The sequence below is a fragment of the Azolla caroliniana genome, unplaced genomic scaffold (genome assembly GCF_043228905.1).
Source record: "Azolla caroliniana isolate FFs.n. ecotype wild unplaced genomic scaffold, voAzoCaro1.0.p SCAF_16, whole genome shotgun sequence".
Lineage (NCBI taxonomy): Eukaryota > Viridiplantae > Streptophyta > Polypodiopsida > Salviniales > Salviniaceae > Azolla > Azolla caroliniana.
This window is the reverse complement of record NW_028230451.1, coordinates 13,393,350-13,416,886: the sequence shown is the minus strand read 5'-3', so window position 1 is coordinate 13,416,886 and position 23,537 is coordinate 13,393,350. Positions and strand designations below refer to the sequence as shown.

At 44.3% G+C, this 23,537-nt stretch overlaps 2 protein-coding genes across 2 annotated transcripts; both read left to right on the top strand.

Moving 5' to 3' along the window:
• Nucleotides 1-5,873: 5,873 nt before the first annotated feature.
• On the top strand, nt 5,874-6,685 carry LOC147854029 (uncharacterized). Its single transcript, XM_087331962.1, has one exon. The coding sequence runs from the start codon at nt 5,874-5,876 to the stop codon at nt 6,624-6,626; it is 753 nt and encodes a 250-aa protein (XP_087188088.1). The 3' UTR covers nt 6,627-6,685.
• A 4,328-nt stretch (nt 6,686-11,013) lies between these two features.
• LOC147854028 (G-type lectin S-receptor-like serine/threonine-protein kinase SD2-5) lies at nt 11,014-14,144 on the top strand. The gene is made up of 2 exons (XM_087332428.1): nt 11,014-11,864; nt 11,972-14,144. The coding sequence occupies exons 1-2, from the start codon at nt 11,023-11,025 to the stop codon at nt 13,989-13,991; spliced, it is 2,862 nt and encodes a 953-aa protein (XP_087188554.1). The 5' UTR covers nt 11,014-11,022; the 3' UTR covers nt 13,992-14,144.
• Nucleotides 14,145-23,537: the final 9,393 nt, after the last annotated feature.

The window sequence follows — 23,537 nt, the reverse complement described above, 5'->3', positions numbered from 1 at the left end:
TACTATGATCGGTTGGTCATAGTTTGGCTTCTTTAGGGCTTCTACCCTCCGTAGTTATTTCTTGAGCTTCTTCACGGCTTTGGTATGCTCCGGTTTCCATTCAAACTTCTTACCCTTCCGCAACAAGTGATAGAGTGGGTCCACTATATGTGCATAGTGCGGAATCCATATGTGGTAGAATGCACATGCTCCAAGAAACCTTCAAACTTCGGATTGTGACTCGCATACTTCTTTCATAGCTTGAATCGCATCGATCTTGGTTGGTGACGGTCTTCGGCCGTAGGGCCCACATAGATGTCCGACTACCAATATTTCTTCTTGTCCGAATGCCGATTTCTCTCCGAAAAGTGTTAGATGCACATCTTCTAACTTCCATAACACTTTCTCACAATCACGGATATGGTTGACTACAAACCTTCGACATCCCCATTCATCCATAGCTTCATCTTTTTCTTCCACCGCACACCCTTTCATCGGAATGTCATCTAGGAACGGCATCGTTATCTCCGGTATGCAATCCCGGAGCACCTTGTTCATCGCATTCATCATATGTGCGACTGAGTTCGTCACGCCTTGTGGTAGCGTACACATCCGGGCTAATCCTATCGGTGTCCGCATGGTAGTGATGTCTCGGCTCTTCACAACTAGTTGGAACTAGTCATATCCGGAGTATAGGTCTCTGATGGAGTATATCGCGCGACCGGCAAATGCTTCCGCAAATTTGTCCACTATCGAACCGACTTCGGAGTTCCGGATCGTGACCTTGTTCACCGGTTGCAAATCTTGAATAAATTGGAGTGACCCATTCTTCTTCGGAACCGTAAACCATCGATTTGAGTACGGAGCATTTGATGGCTCTAGAATCCCCATCGCCACCTTCTCCTTGAGCAAGTCGATGATTTTCGGAATATGCGCCCGTGGCACCGGAATCGGCTTCAGGTTCCAAGGCACATGGTCAATCGTGAAGATCACCATCGGCTCCACTATCTTCGGGTCAACGCATCCTATTTCTTTCGATGTAAATGCAAATGCTCTCCCATGTCGCTCTAGCATCCCACGGAATCGTTCTTCTTCATTCTTTAATAGGAACCCACCTCCACCGATCTGAAGTTTCTTCCCGGTCTCATCCATGAAGGCATGTCCAATATCCATGGACTTCCTAAGTGTCGGATCCCCCGAAACTTCTTTCCTCTTTTGTTCGCTATCTGCGGGTAACGGTCCCGCGGCCGGTTTCACTTTCTTCTCCACGGTCTTGTATTTCATACTTACCATTGCTTCTTCTTTGCGGAGCGCATCCGGCCCCATTTTCACAATGATCTCGTATATCTCGACCGACTCCACCGGAATTACCCGGTTTTCCTGGCTTGTATCTTCCACGAGCTCTTCAAGCCATTGTAGTGTGCTCCCATAGAACACCTCTTTGACTATTCCCACGATTTCTTCGTCTTCTTTTATTATTGATGCTGACCGTAACTTATCCTCCACTTTTCGATATTCTTTCTTCATTCCTCCGGTTACGGCCATGTACGTGGATGCCCCATCCGGACCGATTCGTACTTGTTTTGCACCAAGAGGTTTCTTCCTGTGTGGGGTATTAGGGCTTCTCGGACTATCACTTCCCCACTCCGCAACAATCCTCTCTAAAAATCCATTCTTGTTTGGGACAACAACTCTCTCTTGTTCCTTTCATGATTTGCCGGCACCATTAGGAATTGGACGGATTTCCCTCCGTTTTGGCTCCGAATTCGCACAAAAGCCGCACCACTATCAAGCACCGTCGTCTCCATCTGTGATGGTGTGATAAAATGTTGCCCGAGGATCATGGAGTGTGAGACCTCGTCTTGTATGAAGAAATTTTGGTCGATCTCGACATCCCTGATCTTCACGGTCACATCCGGACAAGCCGCAAATAGATCTTCCGTTGCTTTAGTGGCCGCCCAGATCTTCCACCCATGATTCGTGTTAATAGGCCACTTGCCCTTCCGGTAGAATTCCTTGGACATCAAGTTGATCTCCGATCCGTGATCAATCAATGCTAGCACGGGTTCTTTGATGTTACCAATTCGGATCGGAGTCTCTGTAGTTGCGCGTGCCCAGTGTGGCTTTGTGTAGTGAGAATTCGGTATTTCGTCCTCCAATTCGGTGTTATTCATTAGAATGGTATTTGCATTCACCCTTGGAGTGTTCTCCTCCGTACTTTGCCTTTTTCTCTTCATGAGATCCACAAGAAGATCGTGGAACTCCTTCACTATTCCGAGTAATTCTCGAAGCCAAAAATCTACCCGGCTATCGAGGATTCGCTCCTCGAACACCTTTTTCAAGTTCGTTTGTTGTTCGATGTCCGAGCTGAGCTTGAATGCCGGAATCATCTTTTCTTTTCCCTTACCTCCGGAGTTCCAACTTCCCGGTGTCTTCAATGGACCGGCCGCCTCATCTGTGCACCGTCGCTTCTCATCTACATACTCTTCATGCAATTGGCATAAAGCAAACACGCTATTCTTATCGACGGGGCACTCCCATCCCGTAGCTTCCCGGATGCCTTCCGCGGTGCTTCAAATCTCATTAGAGTCGGTTTTCTTGGTGTTTTCTAGCACTTCTGGCCAAAAAGACACCTTAGCTCCCGATGACTCCTCGACACGTATTCCCGCGGTTGTCGCGTAATTGTTCTTCGCCGTTATTTCCTCCTCTAGGACCTTCTTTAGGCCGCCTTTTCGAAAGTTCGGTCGGAGCGGCTTCCGAGAGTCCATCGAATGAATCTGATTTCCCTCGTAGTAGATAAGATCCTGTCATAGCACTTCCTTGTGCTCGTCGCAATCCCTCCGATTATGTTTGGTGCTATCGCACCATATGCGTCGACGGTCCATATACTTGGAACTTGTGGGAGTTGCGTCGATTCCCTTCTCAATCGTAGCTTCCCGAGCCCGTGGTTGATAATCTTTCGATCCGAATCTCGGTTTCGGAATCGACGCTTCCCACGTCAGATTTTGTTGTCGTAGCTCATGGATACTTGCTTGAAGCCCGTCAGTAGCCACCCGGTTGAAGGATGCCACTTGCAGTCCTTCGGAAATCCCGCACTGTAGCATTTCCGCCTTGTAGTCCCGAAGATAGCGTGATATGTCCTTTCCGTTGAATTGCCCAATCCGTTGCACGAGCCGCTCTACTGCCGCCGCTATATCCGACATCACACGTTGTTCCTGAAGCATCCGCTCGAACATCATCATCATGTTGTTAGCCTCCGGTTGATTTTCCATCTCCTTGCCACCCGTGTTCACGTCGGGTTCACCACTTGTGTTGTGCCTTTCAGCTCCAGATCATTGCGTGAGTCGGGTGGGAACCGTTGAGGTTTTGGACTAGGAGAAAGAAAAATATGAGATAAGGCTCCTTATGTATCGATTGCAAGAAAGAGAATATATTTGAAAGAAGATATGAAAATCGTGAATCCCACGAGTATAGTGTATTAATTGATACTAAGAATGTAAGAGAGAAATATATGGAAAAAAATCGTGAATCCCACGAATATATTAGATTGATAAAAAATCCTTGTAAAATAATCAACAACCTCCATACATCTTTCTCTCTTCCTTATATAGTGTTGGAAGAGTCTAAGTTTATCACATGCAAGCATCATGCTTTTCCTATCTTTAGTTTTCATGCACACTGCATGTGCATGATTAGCTTTCTATCTCATCTTTTCTTCTAACTCGATTGTCTATGCATGAATAACTTTTTGTACCATGCATGTCTAGAAATTTTACATGGGATAAAGTTTAGTATAACTTTAAAATTCATAATACGCTAGTATAATGATAAGGCTTAACATTATTAACATGGAGGTGCAAGGTTCGAATCTTGCCCTATGCATGTAATATATAATTTTATACTTTCTCCTATTTACAAATATGTCTCTTCATCTGGTGAGAGACTCTCACCGGCCTTCTTCATCCGGCTCTTGCCGGTTCTGCTTCATCCGGTTCTCATTGGGTACTCCATATCCTATCCGAAGAAACCCAAAATGTAATTTTTCACATAGTGTGCGAATTAAACTACGAGAACGCAAATTTCTTTAACACAACAACGATTTTCATCTTCACGGGTAGGGCTGCAAGCTACATGCAGCTATTGGGATACTTTCGGCTCGACTTCCTACTCTTTCCTTTCTTTCTCTTATTTTCAATCTCCTAGTTCAGAACCCCAATGTTCTCTTATTTTCACTCTTGAACAGTTCTGCCTGAACACACAAATTTCTTTGACACGACAACACTGCTTACCCTTGTGCTATATAATTTAGCAATAGTTGAGCTCACCATTATTGTACGATAATTTGATACTTGATTCTTATCACCGGCTTTAAATATTGGTTTAAGCCAATTCATAAGCCAATCATTTGGAAAACCTTGTTTTATAGCTTGCTCTATAAATGTCAGTATCCAATGACGACGAGTATGTGGCCTTCTCCATTTTAAAAGCTCACTTGAGACATGGGTTACATTTGTTGCTTTCATACTTGCCATCGTCTTTATTCCCTTACTGACATCATCAATATCGATACATTTTAGTGCATGGTGTTTTCAACATTGGACAAGGAGAAGGTTGGTAGAGAAGAAGTTCAAGGGGAAGGTTTGATGTTTCACGTTAGGCTCACCAAATTTTGTTGCATCACTTGCAAACGTTATCGCTCACCAAATTTTGTTGCATTAGTTGCAAACGTTATCTCAAATCAGCAAGATTTAAATAAAGGGAAGATAGTAGAAGTAAAAGATGGTTGAGGGCATTATGTGGAATAAAGGAAGAAGAAGATGAATTGGGGAGTATTTTGAATAATTTGATTCTACAATGACTGTCAACTCACTTTCCAATCGGTTAGGTAGACTTTGTTATTGTATCAATTGGGTCATCCATAGTTGTTAAAAAAGGTCTATTCTACTTTTAGAAATACATTTTAGAATACTCTAAAGTATTCTACACGTATTCTTCATTTTAGAGCTGCCATTTATAATTTTTCACATTGTTTAAGAATTTGACTTATTAAACATTTTAAAAATGTTTGAAATTTTAAAAATTATTCTTTCTGAAAAAAGCTTTAAAATTTAAGAAGTATTTAACATATTTTACACACCGTAGAATATACGTATTTTAAGTATTCTGCACATATTCTACCAAAATGCCATGAAAGAAGCATCGAAAATTTAATAGTGACAACCTGGATTCATCTGCTGCCGCCGTCGTCTGCAGCCGCGTCGCCTGCTGTCGCCGCCGTCTGGTGCTGCCGACGACGCCGCCTGTTGTCGCTGCTGCTGCTGACGCCGCCGTCGCCTCCTGCCGTCGTCGCCGTCGTCTGTCGACGGTCGTCGTCGTCTGGTGCCGCCGTCTGCCGTCTGCCGTCTGCCGACTGTTGCCTGCTGCTGCCTCCGTTTTCTGCCGCTGATGTCTGCAGACTGCCGCCGTCGTCTGCAACTACTGTCTGCTGCCGCCGTCGTCTGCAACTGCTGTCTGCTGCCGTCGTCGTCTGCAACCGCTGTCAGCCGCCGTCTGCTGCCGCTGCCGACTGTCGCCGTCCGCCGTCGTCTGACGTCTAACGTCAGCCGCCGTCGCCGTCGTCGTCGGTTCTTGGCCATCGTCGTCACCCGTCGCTGTTGTGGGAAATCGATGCCCTTGTCGCCGTCGTTGTTGTCATCGGTGTCGACCGTCGCTATCACCTACACCTCTTACGGCGTCGTGACGAGAGAGTACAAATGTGCTTCTACACTTGTACCTAGCGCGCAAGACATCGATGCTCGGCTAAGTTTTTTCTGCCCTTTTTGACTTTTTCTTTCGTTTATTCTTTGAATTACAACATGACTTCTCGACGAAACCATAAGGAAACACACGACGAAATGATAAGTAAGGAAGAATTTTTAGATGTCCTTAACCGGTTAGTAAAATTTGAAAAATGGGCGAAAGAAATTGAAGCTGAAAAACAAAAAGATAAGGAAGAAAAAGAACTACTTTTTGCGGAAATAGCGAAACTTAAGGTAGACAATGTGAACCTTCGAAAACAAGTTAAAGACCTCGAGATATCTAGGGAAGATGGTGAAATATCTTCCCTAGAGGATATTAAGGACGAGATAAAAAAGGTTAAAGAAGAGGTTAAAAGTGATATGGAATTAGCTAAAACTGGGTGGGTTGATGTAGTAAAACGTAATATTAAAAAAGAACTAAAGGATGAAAACATTGTAAACACCACCCTCGAGGAAGAAAAAATGCGTCAACCTCGACGCCTAAATGTACGAGTTACTGGGCTCAAGGAAGGGGCATCTCTGGATGAAGATGCACAAACATTAGGGAAAATGTTAGGGTACGAAGCCCTACCAATCACTAAAACCTGGAGGGTAGGGCGTGACACAACTAGGAAAAGAGCTTTAGTCCTTCAGTTTAAGGACTCAGAATCTAGAATCGCCTTTTTTAAAAAGAGACCAATTCTTCGAGGCTTGGGTGGGGAGCCTATCTACCTCGATGAAGACTTGACCAAGATGCAAATTGAGCATCGTAAAACTTGTATGCCGCGAGTCATACAAGCTCGTAAAGAGGGGCATCGTGCTTTCTACCGGGACGGACGTGTCATAATAAATGATCGTGCCGCCAATTGACGGCGTGTGGCCCATGTGACAGATAATAAACTTAGGATCACTTTATGGAACTGTAACGGCGCACTTTGGACACATCCTTGCCGTCTAGAGGAGATTTTGAAAGTATCTGATATACTTTTTGTAGTAGAAACACATCAAAGCCCAAATCGAGGACTGCCACGAGTTGACGGTTTTCGTTGGGAATCTGTCTTTAGACAAACCTCACGTCGACACACTACTAGAGGGTCTGGGGGGGTTGCGATATTATTTCGGAAAGAGATAAATAATAGGATAGAAATACTAAAGTCAGACCCAGAAGCCCATTTTATGTGGGTGAAAGTCCTCACCAGTAAGGATCAGGTGATATTTATCGCAGTTTGTTACTTCCCCCCGAAAGGGTCCCGCTACAATATGGCTGGAGAGGCGAGTATAGTTGATGAAGGAACGCCACATGGGCCTTCTCCATACGAACCTTTGTCGGATGACATAATCCGATATTCTTCTCAAGGGGAAGTCTTCCTGGTAGGAGATTTCAATGCGAGAACCCAGTCCCGACAATGCACAATATTTCAGATGGATAGAAACCTAGAAATGGTGAATGTCGACCCTTTAGCCTTAGGCATAACACGTACATCGAAGGATCAAGGTGCGGATGCCACAAGCTTTGGCCATCATCTGCTTGAACTTGGAAGCCGACACCAGATGATCATATATAATGGCTTAGCCAAGTGGCCGGGCTCGGAAGAGCTCACATGTTTCCCACATGGAGGAGGGGAAAGCACCGTTGATTATCTAATAGGACGCCCTGAAGCTACCCACATGGTTAGCTCCTTCCGGGTGGCCCCATGCCCCATTGGGGCAGACCATACCTTCCTATACTTTGAGCTAAAATGTGACACCTCCCACACCACCAACTCTAGTAAACCAACCCATCACACTATAATACATTTCACGCATGAGCTCGCGGACATCTACTCTCGACATGTTCAAGCCCATCTTTCCTCGTTTGATTCTTCCTTGCCTTTAGAGAACCTCACTACAGAACTCACACACATCCTTCACTCAGCCGCCACTAGTAGCTTCCCATACACGAAAGACTCCAATCATAGTAGAATAGGGTCTATGCCACAAAACAAGTGGTATGACGAGGATTGTAGAGAGTTGTATAGACAACTTAAAGTATCGCGACTCAGTGGTACTATCTCCTTAGTACAGGCTCGCAAAGAGATGCGCAAGATGACACGTCGTAAAAGACGAGCTTGGGAAGCATCTCAATATTGGGAACTCTACCATATGCTCATGAGTAGGGATTGTGCCCTTGCATGGAAGAGACTACGGGAACCGAGACCACAAACACCCATCGAGGATCCCAATATTTGGCACACATATACCGAGAGACTCTACCATGTCCCGAACCAACCACCCATTACAATGCCCTCCACACCTCGACCTACCATGGGGACACTTTTCACGACCTCTAGGGTCACGAAGGTCATAAAAAAATTACAACATAGGAAATCCATGGACCACACAGGATTGCGAGCCGAGCACATCATATATGCTCGAGAGTGCCTAGCTCCCCTTCTCACTCTAATCTTCAACCGCGCCCTCGCCGAGGGTTTTCCACCACAATGGGCCATGAACACTGTGGCCCCTATACATAAAGGAGGGGACCCAATGGACCCAAATACATATAGGACCATTATGATAGGTCATACGCTTGCTAAACTATATGGTGCAGTAATGGACGCGGAGCTCAGTGATTATATGGAAACATTAAGTCTTCGAGCACCTGAGCAGGCTGGCTTTAGACGAGCCTTCTCCACTATTGACCACATCTTCACACTTAGGTGCTTAATTGACCAAACAAAGGCTCGTAAGAAGAAACTATATTGTTGCTTTGTGGACTTTCGCAAAGCCTTTGATACAGTACCTAGGGAGAGGTTGTTTGATAGACTTAAGAGCTTGGAGATACCAAATGACATGATTTGGGCCATTTATGCCCTATATGAGCAAGTCTATGGGCGCGTAAGATGCCCAGGTGGCCTATCCGATTGTTTCACTAGCACCATTGGTGTAAAACAGGGTTGCCCCCTATCACCGACTCTTTTTGGGATCTACATTGATGAGATCACTGATTTTATTGCTCATAAGGGAGGCAAAGGAATGGCTATTGGGGATATGCAAGTTAGTCTCTTACTCTACGCAGACGACATTGTCTTGCTCTCGGAGTCGGAACACGACCTACAAAAGCATCTTAATGCCCTAGATGACTTTTGTACACAACGAGGACTGGTAGTGAATCTAGCGAAAACTAAAGTCCTTATCTTTCATACATCGTCCAGAGTTAGGAGTAAATGTCACCTCATCCTCTCTCATAAACTAGTTGAGGTGGTGGGATCTTATGTATACTTGGGAGTCACTTTTAGTGCTCGCTCAGGTAAATTCTCGATGACCCAGGCAGCCAAAGATAGGCTAACGAGAGGATATGCATCCCTCTCACTCTTAGAGAGACAATGCCACCAAGCATACTTTCAAGAGCCACGGACTAAGGGATGGCTTTTCGACTCATTAGTGACCCCGTCCCTCATGTATGCATCAATAGTATGGGCTCCAGGTCTACCATCTTTCATGTGGACGCAATTGGAGAGACCTTTAGTGGTGATGTTATCACGTCAACTCCGAAGCAAATCGACAGTACCACATGACATTATTAGAGCGGAGTTTAGCCTACCCCCGATGTTAGTAGAAGCACTCTTTCAAGTGGTAGCTTTTATTCATCGGATACATAGTCAACCACAAGATAGGATATCCCGTCGAGCCTTTGAGGCATCCCGATCCTTACATGTGTCTGGAGACACCAACTCTTGGTATAGCATTGTGGTGAGTTGGTTATTTGCAAATGGCATAGACATTAATAACCTACCTCCCCTTAAGTACAACCATGGGACTAATCAAACTTTAATCTCTCGTGAAGATCGTAATAAAGTGATACGCCAAGAAATATGGCAAATCTACACTCGATACAAATGGATCACCCCACGAGAGCCACTCCCATCTAAAATGGTGTACTATAAGGAACACTTCTTGCACTTCTCTAAGTTAGGGTTTATTACACGACCAAGATACCTAGATACTTTCTTATCAAATGCACTAAGGGTGGCCATTGGACAACTTAGGATATCATCTCACCAACTTGAGATTGAGAATGGTCGAGCTAATAGAGTCCCTAGAGAGGAAAGGCTATGTAGGTTATGCCACATAGAGATAGAGGATGAGTATCACTTCACATGCAAGTGCCCAACTTATGCCGAGATACGGGCGGAATACCAAGACATACTAGGACCCTCTCCCACCCTCTCCAAACTATTAGATACCCCGAGTGTAAAGAGACTAGGTAGGTATATCTTAGAGCTAAAACAACATAGGGAGGATAAATTACAAAGTGTTAATCATAACCCTTTTACTACTCATCAACATGTACCTAGTGTAATTTTTCAGGAACATGGGGAGACGATGAATGTGGATACACTTATGCCGCTCGGCCTCTCCCTTGAGGAAGCAGAAATACAAAGAGCAACCAAACGTCCTCGGATGTTGGGCTTCAACACAAGTCAACGTGGAGTAGAAAAGATTAAGAAGATAAGGGAACGTGAGCTACGTCGACTCGAAGCTATGGTTGGGGTACCTCTTACATGGGGACCACGGGCCACATCCACATCATGGCAACCCTTTGACCCCCCGCTTCTCTTCGAGAAACTTGGATGGAAATGAAATTAGGCCTAGTATAGAATCATTCTCATTGTAGAACATGTTTTTTATATAGAACATGTTTGTTGTTTTCTTAGAACTATTTAGCTTAAACTCTATTTTATCTTATTTTTATTTTTACTTTCGATGAATGGGTAAATATCCCATTTTTGTTGTACACCATTTGTCTCATGGGCCAATTTTGGCCTTAGAAGACGTTAATATATCTTTCTTTCTTTCTTTCTTCTTTAGAGTTTTTAGAGTTTTTGTCGTTAATTTGGGGGAAATAGTTTTCAAGCATCTTGACCAGATGATCTAGTAGGTAGAATGTCATCCACTCAATGTCTTTATCTGTTTTGGGCTAATCATTTTAATCTGTGGAAAAGCAAGTCCTTGCTCTTCTCCCCAAGTATTCATTGGATCCGTCTAGACAGACACACACCATTGATAGGGGATGCTTACACTGCACTCAGCCATGGAAACTAAGCATTCTTCTTCTTCTTCTTCTTCTTACTTTTATTGTGGAGAGCAGCTTCTGACTTTCATCACCGCCATAGCATGCTTCCTACTCACAACTATTCATGTTGCTGCCGACAGCACAGACGAGAATTATTACCTCCCTTCCTCTAACGTCGATGGAAATCTCTTCTCCGACAGCGATTTCCATATGGCTCAGGTGGAATCCTCCACATCCACGATTCTCTCCTGCAACAATGACTCCCTTCTAGAAGCATTGAGTAGGCAGGAAAGGCTTTACGGTCGCCCAGCTGGCGTCTATTCGGGACATGCATACCTTGACTACATGTATACCTTCTTCGAGCTCTTCTTCGTTATCAACGCGGATGAGCTCTGCAATGCGAGCACCCCTTTCTACTACCTCTCCCTCGTCCTCGTTAATCGTTACCCCAATATGGACTCCAAAGTCGTGTGGACGGCCAACGTGGGCAACCCTGTGGGCGAGAACGCTTGCCTCCAACTCAGTCCTGACGATAGCAATCTCAAGCTCGTGGATTACGACAGGAACGGATCTGTCGTGTGGCAGACGAATACGCCCGGTTTTACCAATGCATCCCTTACCATCACGTATGAGGGAAACCTCGTCCTCTTCACTAACACCACAGGTCCTAGCGACTCTACTCTGAAACAGCACATACTCTGGCAATCGTTCGACCATCCCACCGACACGCTCATGGTGCTGCAAGCCCTTCGACCCGGGATGAAACTCACAGCCGCCTCCACCTCGGAATCAGGCAATACCAACAAAACGGCCCGCCACACGCTAGCCATTGAAAACGGGACCCTTACACTCTACACCAAGATTCAATACGAAACCTTAAATAACAATACCTCTAAGAGTACTGCAGATTACAGCGGATATGGGTATCCTTATTTGGTTTCGTCTCTCAATGGTACACAGGACATGGATCATGCAGCAGCAGCGGCATTGTGCTGGTATCCGGATCATAACAGCAGCCTCCAATTGGATATTGTTCCATCAGCAATCAACGGGTTAGTCATAATTTGTATTCAGTTCCTTCCAGATTCCAAATATTTATAGTAGGTACAATCTCATTCCTATAAAGATTTGGACATGATGTTTAATCAACCTCATACAGTTCAGACGTAATTTCCATATACAACCAAATCTCGGCAGATGCTTGCAGTAGGCAAGCCAAACAATCCGCATCTATTAAATTCGAGGGTCACAGCATCAACATAACATATGCCACATTCCTCAGGCTGGAGAGTGATGGGGATCTTCATGCATACGCAGAGACTGGACAATTCGCAATTCTCTCCAGAACCAGCCATAAAAATCCATGCCAATTCCCTCTCTTCTGCGGATTCTATGGTGTATGTGACAAAGAGAAGCAAAATTGCACACAGAATTGTGGCGGGTCGAATGAATTAGAGCTTCAGGATTCCAAAAAGAACGCCAAATTAGGCTGCAGGTTCAAGGTGGGCGATGGCAGATGGGAACCGTACCCTTCTTCTTGTGGCCATGGATCTAATCATAAGAAACCGAATGCTTCAATGATAGCAGGGGCCAGCTACTTCTCCAATGCTTTCCTCACTCCCAACCACACTGGAATCGATGCTCAAGGCTGCTGGAAAAATTATTGTAAGGACAACTGTGCTTGCACAGCGGCATTCTGGGAGTCAAAACCGAATGGTTCTGGTTCTTGTTTCCTCATCCAGGGTCCCGTAGCTACCATCATATTCAACGCTTCTGCAACTAAGGACGAATTCATGGGATACTTGAAATTCATGGAGAACGCAACAAAACCTTCTCTAACCAAACCCATCGCAATACGAGTATCATTAGGTGTCTTTGTGCTTATCATCGTCGTATTCGTGGGTGTAGGATATGTGCACAGGACACAAAGGTTAAAGGCCAGACAACTGGAAGATTATGAGATCGAAAATGAGCTTCTCGGTGTCTCACTTCTGGGCTCGAAGCCCCGTCGATTCACATGGAAGGAGATGTACGAATACACGTGTGGTTTCTCGGACCCTCTTGGGGGGGGTGGTTTCGGCAATGTCTTCCGAGGAGCTATGGACGATGGCACGCCCATAGCCGTGAAGCAACTCATCGATGGAAGTCACCAGGGTAGAAAAGAGTTCATGGCCGAGGTCTCAATTCTGGGCCGGACTCACCATCTTCAACTTGTTCGATTGGTTGGCTTCTGCCTGGAAGGTGCCACACACAAGCTCCTCGTGTATGAATACATGGAAAATGGTTCTTTGGATGGTTGGATCTTCAGCAAAACACCCAAATGTACTCCAGAATCCCAGGAGATTAAGGCTGATAAAAAGTGCAGACCGATCTTGTCGTGGGAGTGCAGGTTCACCATAGCCGTGGGTACTGCAAAAGGCTTAGCCTACTTGCACGAAGAGTGTGAGGACAGAATCATACACATGGATCTCAAGCCACAGAATATACTCTTAGGAGCCGATTACTTCCCTAAGATATCGGATTTCGGGATGTCTCGAAGGGTGCTAAGGGACCAACAGAGTGCAGTGGTGACGATGATGAGGGGAACCCCAGGGTACTTGGCGCCAGAGTGGCTAACAGAGGAGGCCATCACGGAGAAGTGTGATGTGTACAGCTACGGGATTATGTTGCTGGAGATTGTGAGTGGGAGTAGAGTGAGAGATTGGAGGGCATTGAGGCAGAGGCTGGAGATGAGACCCAATCGTGGAGAGGGTGTGATGGAGCTGGTGGATGAAAGGCTCATGAACTACGGAATGGGTGCAAAGATGTACGATGAGGAGCAAGCCATGAGGATGGTGGATGTGGCCATGTTGTGTGTGCAAAGCAATCCGAGGAGGCGGCCGAGCATGAGCAGTGTGGTGCAGATGCTGGAAGGGAAGGTGGGGGTCATACCCCATGCTCCCATCGATGATTATGAACAGATGGGGCTCTTTCCAAGTGAGAAGATCATTACAAGGAGGAAGCTTGGGCTAGAAGAGCTAGAACAGGACAGCCATCAATGGGCAGCCGATGCAGAGTCTTGGAAATCCAGAGGCAACTCGACAGTGACGAGTAAGTCGAGGAAATCAATTTTGAGTACAAAGACATCATATAAATATATGGAAATCTCGAGGTCAGAGGAATACATGGACACACGCTAGCTCACTCATCATTTATATAAAAAGAACAAGAGGAAAAACATATGATTCTGATAGACTATTCAATAACACTCATGCTATTTCTCATGTGTAATAAAAATTGTAAAAAGCTTGCTGCAATATTCATCCAGCAAAACTCCTTTGTCCTACATATTTCCACAACCTAAAAATCATAGAATTGAATCTCCTTCGTCTAAGAAACATTGAATTCAATCTCCTTCTTCATGTACAAAGCGTTTGCATACAAAACTATTGTAACAATTTTTTGCCTTTCAATATAAATGTATGTGGCACTTTGAATATCAACTTGTTGGTGCCTTTTAATAAAGCAGGCAGGATGTACATCTATGAGTTCTGAACGAATATTCAATAAAAACATAGAAACGCACACACAAATAATGAAACCAACGAATACTTAACCAAGAAAATGTTAAATTTTGAAAATTTGAGCAATTCTAAATACGCCAAAAGTCTAACTCGATATAACTGCAACACCTCCTTAATACGATAGGTTTTCAATATGACGTAAGTGGGAAAACAATGTCCAAAACGAAGAGGGGGTTGGTTCACCAATGCAAAGGAAATATTTCTATTTATGGTAGTAACAATGCCATCGCCTAGTGCACATATGTATGATACCTAACTTCCAACCAAGAATCGAGAACTTATGGTCGTATTCCGACATCTTTTCTTCCCCGTCTCTTTGTGCGTGAACCGTCTCCTTGGTACCTTTCGCGGGGAGAGCACGACAGAGTCTCCACTACTCACTGGTTCTTCATTCGACTGGTCATTTCGACCCAACCACTCATTCGGCCCACTTAGCCGGAATGAGATCAGACTCTCATCTAGAGTTCCAAATTTGTCGTCTTCTACTTGAACCTCTCCAGGTTCACTAGCCTCATCCTCCGGGATCAGGTCTTCATTAGGAGTTAGAGCTTGTAGAGAATACCATAATGCCGACTCATCAAACTCGACATCTTGACTTACTCAGACCTGTTTAGTTCAAGGGTTATAACACTTATACCCCTTCTATTCATGGGAGTAGCTGACAAGTATGCACTTTTCTAACTTCTGATCTAGCTTCCTCCACTTCTCATCCGGTACATGCACATACGCTATGCTACCGAATATTCGAAGCTGTCTCAAATTCGGCTTCCGCCCAAAATACAGCTCATGTGTTGACACCTTGTCCCTGATCCGGTTTTCAATGTAGACGGCCATCTGGACCGCCTCAGCCTAGTAGAATTTGGGAATGCTCTTCTCCTCTAGCATTGCCCTTGCCGCGTCAACAATCGACCGGTTCTTCTTTTTAGCCACACTGTTTTGTTCTAGTGTGTATCTACAGCTGAATTCTCTCTGAATTCCTTTCTGCTGCAAATAACTGTTGAATTGGCTAGAAACATATTCCTTTCTGCCATTCGACCACATGCACTTGATCTTCCTCTACATTTCCCTTTCGAGTAAGCTTTGAAGGTTCTAGAAATAGTCGAAGATCTCACTTTTCCTCTAAACGAGGTAGATCCATGTGTGCTGGCTATAGTTGTTGATTAAGGAGACGGAATACCAACTCCCGCCAAGACTAACGTATTGTGTCGGTTCTCATACATCCGAATGGATTACATCGACCTTGGTCCGACTCCGGTTTCACTTGGTGCCAGTGTTGCTTCCGAAGTTGGCAGGCTTCACATATTTGGTCCTTCTGGCCACTAAACTTCGGCAATCCAAACACAACTTGTTTTGATTGCAGATCTTGAAGCCTTTCGGTAGTTGAGGTGGTCGATCCGCTTATGCTAGAGATCGATGTCCAATTCAATCTTCTATCCTTTGGCAAACATGGAGGTGCCGATGTCATTAGTATTGAGATGAACATCCTCCTTTCTTTGCACCCTTGCCCAATTATTTCGCCTTCTTCCTCGATGAAGCACCCGAGGTGTGTAAACCACACCTGCATTCTTTGGTGGATGATTTATCTGACTGACACCAGGTTCTTTGTGACTGTCGAAACGTGTAGTACGTTCATAAGCTTTCCCTTTGGTCCAACATGGCTTAAATGGATTTCTCCGACATGCACAATTGGGTGAGGGGTGTCGTCTCCAGTTTCGACAATTCCCGGTTCTCCCGGTTTCTCCAAAAACAAAAACCTGTCATGATATGACAAGACTCGAGCCCATGACCTTATGCTACATGGGTCGAGCTCTTAACCATTAAACCATACATTGTAATACGTAAAATATTATTTTCATTTATGTTTTATTATAGAAAATTGATGTATATTCCAGATTTCTCTAGAAACTTCAGGAGTACTCCTGAGAACACTATAAAAGGAGGCACAAGGCATTATTTCGAACCAAATCGGTTCAACCCCAATCTTAAGCCTCCTAGCTACTATTGTATACTCTCTTCACATAATATATATATATCTTTTATCATCATTCTCTCACCCTTTCTCTCTCTCTATCTCTCTCTCTCGCTCACTCTTTCCTTCTCTCGAGAGTTCTACACCTCTCTTAGTACTAATCCTCATCTTTTAGTACTAATTCCTTCATTGTCTTAGTACTGATCCTGACCGTTTGAACCGATTTCCCGTCCTCCTTTTGTTTCCTCCTCTTCCTTTTATCTTCTTACATATTCCCTTTTTCCGGTCTTCTTTTCGGTTTCCCTCATCTTCTTACCCCTTTCTTCCTTTCATACTAATCCTCTTATCCTCCCTAGTAAAATGGAAACTATTACCGCTTAGGAATACCAATCTGTTTTCTCGGACCTCCAGTGGTTAAAAGAGAAATTTGTAGCACTAGAACAAGAAAATCACCGTTTGTTGGGGGATCTTCAACAAATAGCGTTGGAAAAACAACAATACAGGGAGCTCACGTTACGTGTGCAACAACTCGAAGCAACCATCATAGCGATGCAACAACAAGGACTCGGAACACAAGGGATTCATAAAGAACCGAAGATGGGCCTTCCCATGAAATTTGATGGAACGCGATCACAGTTTAGAGGGTTCCTTAATCAGGTATGACTAGTTATTCAAATGCATCCTTCCCGATATCCCACCGATGCATCACGAGTGGGTTTTGTAGGCACGTTGTTAAGTGGCTCAACGTTGGGATGGTTCGCTTTGCTGTTAGAAAAAGAATCTCCATTACTAAACAATTTTGAAGAACTTATAAGTGAGTTTAAAGCCTATTTTGGAGATACTGACAGCATAAGGACAACAATCAACAAAATCCGATGACTACGTCAAGGCGATCGTCCAGCCTCTGCAGACGCTGCAGATTTTCGTCTACTCACCTCCGATATCCCCTAGGATGGTCAAGCTTTAATGGAGCAATTTCATTATGGTCTACGTAACAATGTCAAAGATTTACTCTTGACCTTTCCCGAAGAACCAAAGTCATTAACAGAAGGAATCAGTTGCGGAGTGAGATGCGATAATCGCCTATTCGAACGGTGTTCGGAACATCAGTTCCAGATGCCAAGGGCAAGATCTGAGCCTACCTATGCCTCAGTGGTAGCGAAACCTTTTTCAAGGGAGTCTGATAATGCGCTTCCAGTAAGTACTCCAACTCCGATGGAAATTGACACTACACGTCCTCGTGGACTGCTATCGGATGAAGAAAAGCAACGACACCGAGCAAACCGACTATGTCTTTATAGCGGTGGACCAGGGTATATCGCGGTAAACTGTCCCCATAGGCCAAGAAGGCAAGTAAACCAAATAGTTTATAGTTCTGATTTCAGTAGGGATATCTGATAGTCCTAATAGTACTAATAGCCCAAATCTAGCGAACAAATTTGATGTCCTTAGTTAGTTAGAAGAAGAGTTAAACGACTAAGTCCAGCCAAAATAGGAGCCGTTTGGTTGGACAACCCCAGATCTGTGCAACCCATTAGTGGTTCCATTCCCTCTAAGCAAGTTAGTAATGTGTTCGTAGCCCAAGTAACAGTTAATACTAAAAGTACCCCTCCAGTACATGTCTTAGCACTTCTAGATTCCAGAGCTAAGTCTTGCTTCATGGATAGGAACTTTGTCCAAGCTCATCAGATATCACTCAGAAAACTCCCGTGTTCAGCCTCTGTAGTAGTCATTGATGGTCATCCCATTGCTTCCGGAAATATCATAGAAGAGTCAGAGCCCGTTAATATTTTCCTAGATAATCTAGCATGTGCAATATCATTTAATATAATTAGCATCCCAGAACACCCCATTGTTTTAGGATTACCATGGTTCGAATTACATAACCCAAACATAGATTGGAGAACAAGAGAAATCCGGTATCGAAAAGCCCAAGGGTCTACTCATGAGATTGCAACCATTTCACTACATCAGTTGCGGGAAGAAGGTCGCAAGGAAGAAATGTTTCTCTTCACAATATCAGTAAAGCCCTCAGGCACCATTAAAAAGGAGTCCACCGTTCAACTTCCAAAAAAGTATCATCATTATGCCGATGAGTTCGATAAAGTACAAGCCAATACGGTTCCTCACCATCGACCGTATGATTGCCCCATCGATTTACAACCAGGGGACGAGCCACCATCGGGACCAATCTATAATTTGTCACCAACCGAGCTAGAAGTCTTGTGAGCCTATATAGACGAGAATTTGGAAAATGGTTTCATTCGGCATTCGAAATCTCCAACGGGTGCACCCATTTTCTTCGTCAAGGAAAAGGATGGATCACTTCGTCTCATTGTAGATTACCGTGGCTTGAATAAGGTTACAATCAGAAATAGGTATGCACTTCCCCTTATCTCAAGTCTTTTAGAACGAATCAATGGTGCAAGCTTCTTCACAAAGATCGACTTACGAGGAGCCTATAACCTCGTACGGATCTGACCAGGAGATGAATGGAAGACCGCGTTTCGGACCAGATATGGGCACTTCGAGTATACGGTCATGTCGTTCGGCCTCACTAATGCGCCAACAGTCTTCCAGCACATGGCAAATGATATATTCCGAGATCTCTTGGATGTTTGTTTGATCATCTATTTAGATGATCTATTGGTTTATTCGAAGACCCAACAAGAGCATGATTCTCATGTACTGTTAGTACTAAGACGACTTCGAGAACATGGTCTTTATGCAAAGCTAGAAAAATGTAGTTTTGGGTGCAACCAGGTGGAATTTCTTGGCTATGTAATTTCCTCGGAAGGCATCTCCATGGACCCAACTAAGGTCAAAACTGTGGTAAAGTGGCAGACTCCGCGTTCGGTGGGAGATGTGCAATGCTTTTTAGGCTTTGCCAATTTTTATCGGAAGTTCATATAGGATTACTCAAAGCTCGTTCTGCCTCTCACACAGCTTACCAGGAAGGGACAATCATTCGTTTGGTCTGAAGAAGCGGACATGGCTTTCGAGAGTCTTAAAAAGGCATTTACATCGGCACCAATTCTAGCTCATGTCGATCCAGAAAAACCATTCATTATCAAAGCAGACGCATCAGATTTCGCATTGGGGAGCATTCTGTCACAACAGGGTAATGATGAGAAGCTACATCCTGTGGCTTTTCACTCACGCAAGTTTGACGCCGCCGAAATCAACTACGAAATTCATGATAAGGAGCTATTGGCAATAGTGGACTTTTTTAAGCAATGGAGGCATTTTCTAGATGGATCCTCTCATCAAGTTACCGTATTCAGTGACAACAAAAACCTTGCCTACTTTCAGTACGCTCGTGTGTTAAATTGACGTCAAGCTCGGTGGGCCCACTTCCTCACGCGTTTCGACTTCAAAATTACATATCGTCCGGGGAAGCACCAAGGGAAGGCAGATGCATTATCACGATGTTCGTACCTAGCACCGCGTCCCGGTGAGCCAACTTTTGATAACCAGAAGCAAGTAATCTTGGGACCAACACGACTGCAAGCAACACATGTCTTTGGCATGCCCTTGGATTCCCACGTTATCGATACTATACGTGAGGACTTGAAGACCGATGCTTTCGCCCAAGACATTCTAGCACAAATTGATCCCTCTCGAGCATCTTGTTCACAGTCGCAACCACCAGGTACGGACTATCGACAATTCAAATACCATGATGGATTACTATTCTTTAATGAACTCTTGTATGCTCCTAATGGTTCTTGCCACCTTCGAGTAGTCCAAAACTGTCATGACACATATACAACTAGGAATTTTGGTAGTACTAAAACATTAGATTTAGTACAATGATCATTTTGGTGGTCCCGTATGCGACAATTTGTCGAAGATTTTGTTTGGACTTGTGATACATGCTGTAGAGCAAAAATGCCAAGGCATCATCCATATGGTTTATTAGAACCATTACCAATTCCAAGCAAGCCATGGCAATCCATTGCTCTAGACTTCATCACAGATCTTCCAGTCTCTAAGGGGTTCAATGTGATTCTAATAGTCATAGATCGATATATGAAGATGCCTCGTTTCTTTCCATGTACTAAGGAAATCTCTAGTGAAGAAACCGCTAAAATTGTCATGCGTGAAGTATGTCAACATCATGGCCTTCCCGATAGTATCATCAGGGACCGTGGACCCCATTTCGTATCGAAATTCTGGAAGCACCTTTTTAAAATGCTCAAGGTCACTTGTAACCTCTCCTCCGGCTACCACCCACAAACCGATGGCCAAGCACAACGAACAAATCAAACGTTGGAGCAGTATCTTCGGTGCTTTCTAAGCTATCATCAGGATGACTAGGCAGATATTCTCCAGTTCGCCGAATTTTCCTATAATAACTCTGTCCACGCATCGACTAAAGTTACGCCATTTTATGCTTATACGGGTTGTCACCCCCGATGATGTGTATTTGAAACCCCAGAGTTGTCCACAAATCCTTGCGCAAAGGATCGTTTAGAGCAGTTATGCAAGATACAAGCCGATTTATCTACTCATCTCCAACAAGCTCAACAAACACACAAGGTATGCGCGGATCGTCATCGACATCCATCTAGTTTTAACATTGGAGATCGGGTATGGTTACCACGACGACACATCAAGACTCGCCCATGCGAGAAGTTGGATTATCGGCGATTAGGTCCTTTCCGTATTATAGGAAAGATTAATGATGTCGCTTTTCGTCTTGATCTACCTCTACAACTTCGGATACATCCGGTGTTTCATATTTCTCTCCTCGAACCCTATCAAGAGAGCACCATCCCCGGACATATTACATAGCCTCCACCCTCAATCGAGCTTGAAGATGGACCTGAGTGCGAGGTTGCCGCCATCCTTTATTCCAAGATTGTTCGCAACAAGCTCTACTATCTATTCGATTGGTTAGGATATAGTCCTAGTGAACATGCTTGGGAACCGATAGAGAATGTGACCAATGCTCGTGCTCTTATTGAAGACTTCCATCGTCAATATCCAAACAAACTAGATCCTCAATCCAAAACGACTCGTGACACTCGTCATTTTAAAGGGAGGATAGTGTCATGATATGGCAAGACTCGAACCCATGACCTTATGCTACATGGGTCGAGCTCTTGACCATTAGACCATACATTGTAATACATAAAATATTATTTTCATTTATGTTTTATTATAGAAAATTAATGTATATTCCAGAATTCTCTGGAACATTCTAGAAACTTCAAGACTACTCCTGAGAACACTATAAAAGGAGGCACAAGGCATTATTTTGAACCAAATCAGTTCAATGCCAGTTTTAAGACTCCTAGCTACTATTGTATACTCTCTTCACATTATATATATCTTTTTGTAAAGAATAGAGTGCGGAAGCAAGTAGAAAACCAAACACAAGAGAAACGCAGGTTTAATGGAGAACTTGAATATACATAGTACACGGGAGAGACAGAGAGACAGAGAGAGAGAACACACTGAAACACAATTCAAAATAATACTCAATCTGTACATATACCGTGCTCAGTGAGCACCTTTTATACAAGCCCTGACAATAGGGCTGACATAAGTATTGACAGTACTTGACCACTCATATATGAGCCTACTACACTAACTCCCAAAATTATTCCTGACGAGGTCGGCTCGAACGAGGCCGACACAATCAACCGACCCAAGAGTGTAACTTCTATCAATGGCAAGAGGGCAGAAACAATCGCAGAGAGTTCGGCAGAAGGGAGAGCCACCCTGCCGGACCGAGCTATCGTAACAACCCGATCGAATGCGGGTACTCTGGAAAACACGACCACTATGAAGAGGAGTGCCGGAAAAAGGTACGAGATTCGGTGTCGACTAGCTGACAATTCACGAACTATGTTTCGAATTCCGACTACGACTATCATGGCGGGATGTTCGTAATGAGGCATGAAGCACATCCGATGACGGCATAGGCCTCGACTAGCACCTCTTCTTCATATAGCCTATGGTTTGTCGACTCCGGAGCATCCAATCACATGACGTCCCATGAAGATTGGTTCCGAGAATTACAAAAGCCTGATCGTCTTGAGTATGTCGAAACCGGAGATGATATGACTCACCCAATTCAACATTTCGGAAATGTTCCATTCGGAAATGACGGCAAACAAAACTACCTCAAGAACGTCTTGCATGTCCCAACCATCACGAAAAACCTAGTCTTGGTCGTCCAGATCGTCGAACAAGGTATGCAAGTACGATTCAATAATGAAGGGTGCTTCATCGAAAAGGACGATCAAATCATAGTGCATGATTATGGAGAAGGCGGAATGTTCATCCTCGAATAAGCCGAGGTGAAATCGGCTATGTTCGCGAAAGGTCTTAAAGTCGAAACCGATTTGAAACTATGGCACAAGAGAATCGGTGACATCATACTTCAAAAGCTCCAGACCATGCAGTCAAAAGGAGTCGTAATCGGACTGCCGACATTTACTGAGAAGGAGATTACGGGCATATGCGAGGCATGCCAGTTCGGAAAACAATGCCAACATCCATTCCCGAAAGAGAGGAATGTGAGCAAAAGGATCTTGGATGTAGTACATTTAGATGTGTGGGGACCAGCCCAACAATAATAGTCGGTGGTTGCCAATATTATGTCACGTTCATCGACGACTTCTCCAAGCATACCTGGCTCTACCCGATGAAACAGAAGAGGGAAGTGTTCGGCCACTTCCAAAGGTTCAAAAACGAAGTCGAAAAAACCATGGGCCGGCACGTATGATGCCTCCGATCTGATGGAGGCAAAGAATATTTCTCGGACGAGTTTACGGCATATCTCCGAAAGGAAGGAATATGACGAGAATTTTCGTGTCGCCATACACCTCAGCAAAATGGTGTAGTCGAACAGAAGAATTGGCACATCGTAGAAGTTGCACGGGCAATGATGAATGCGAAGGACCTACCGAAATCGTACTGGGTAGAAGTGGTGAACATGGCCGTATATCTTATGAGCATGTGTAGAACCTCTGGGGTACACGACGTAACCGCTCATGAGAGGTTTTTTGGAAAGAAGCCAGATTTATCACATGTCTAGATTTTCGGCTCAATCGACTACGTGCATATTCCCGATGAAACGCGACAAAAGCTCAACCCGAAGTCGGAGAAATGTATCCTCGTAGGGTACTCGCTCGAACAGAAGGGGTACAAATGCTGCAACCCATCTACCGAAAAGCTCG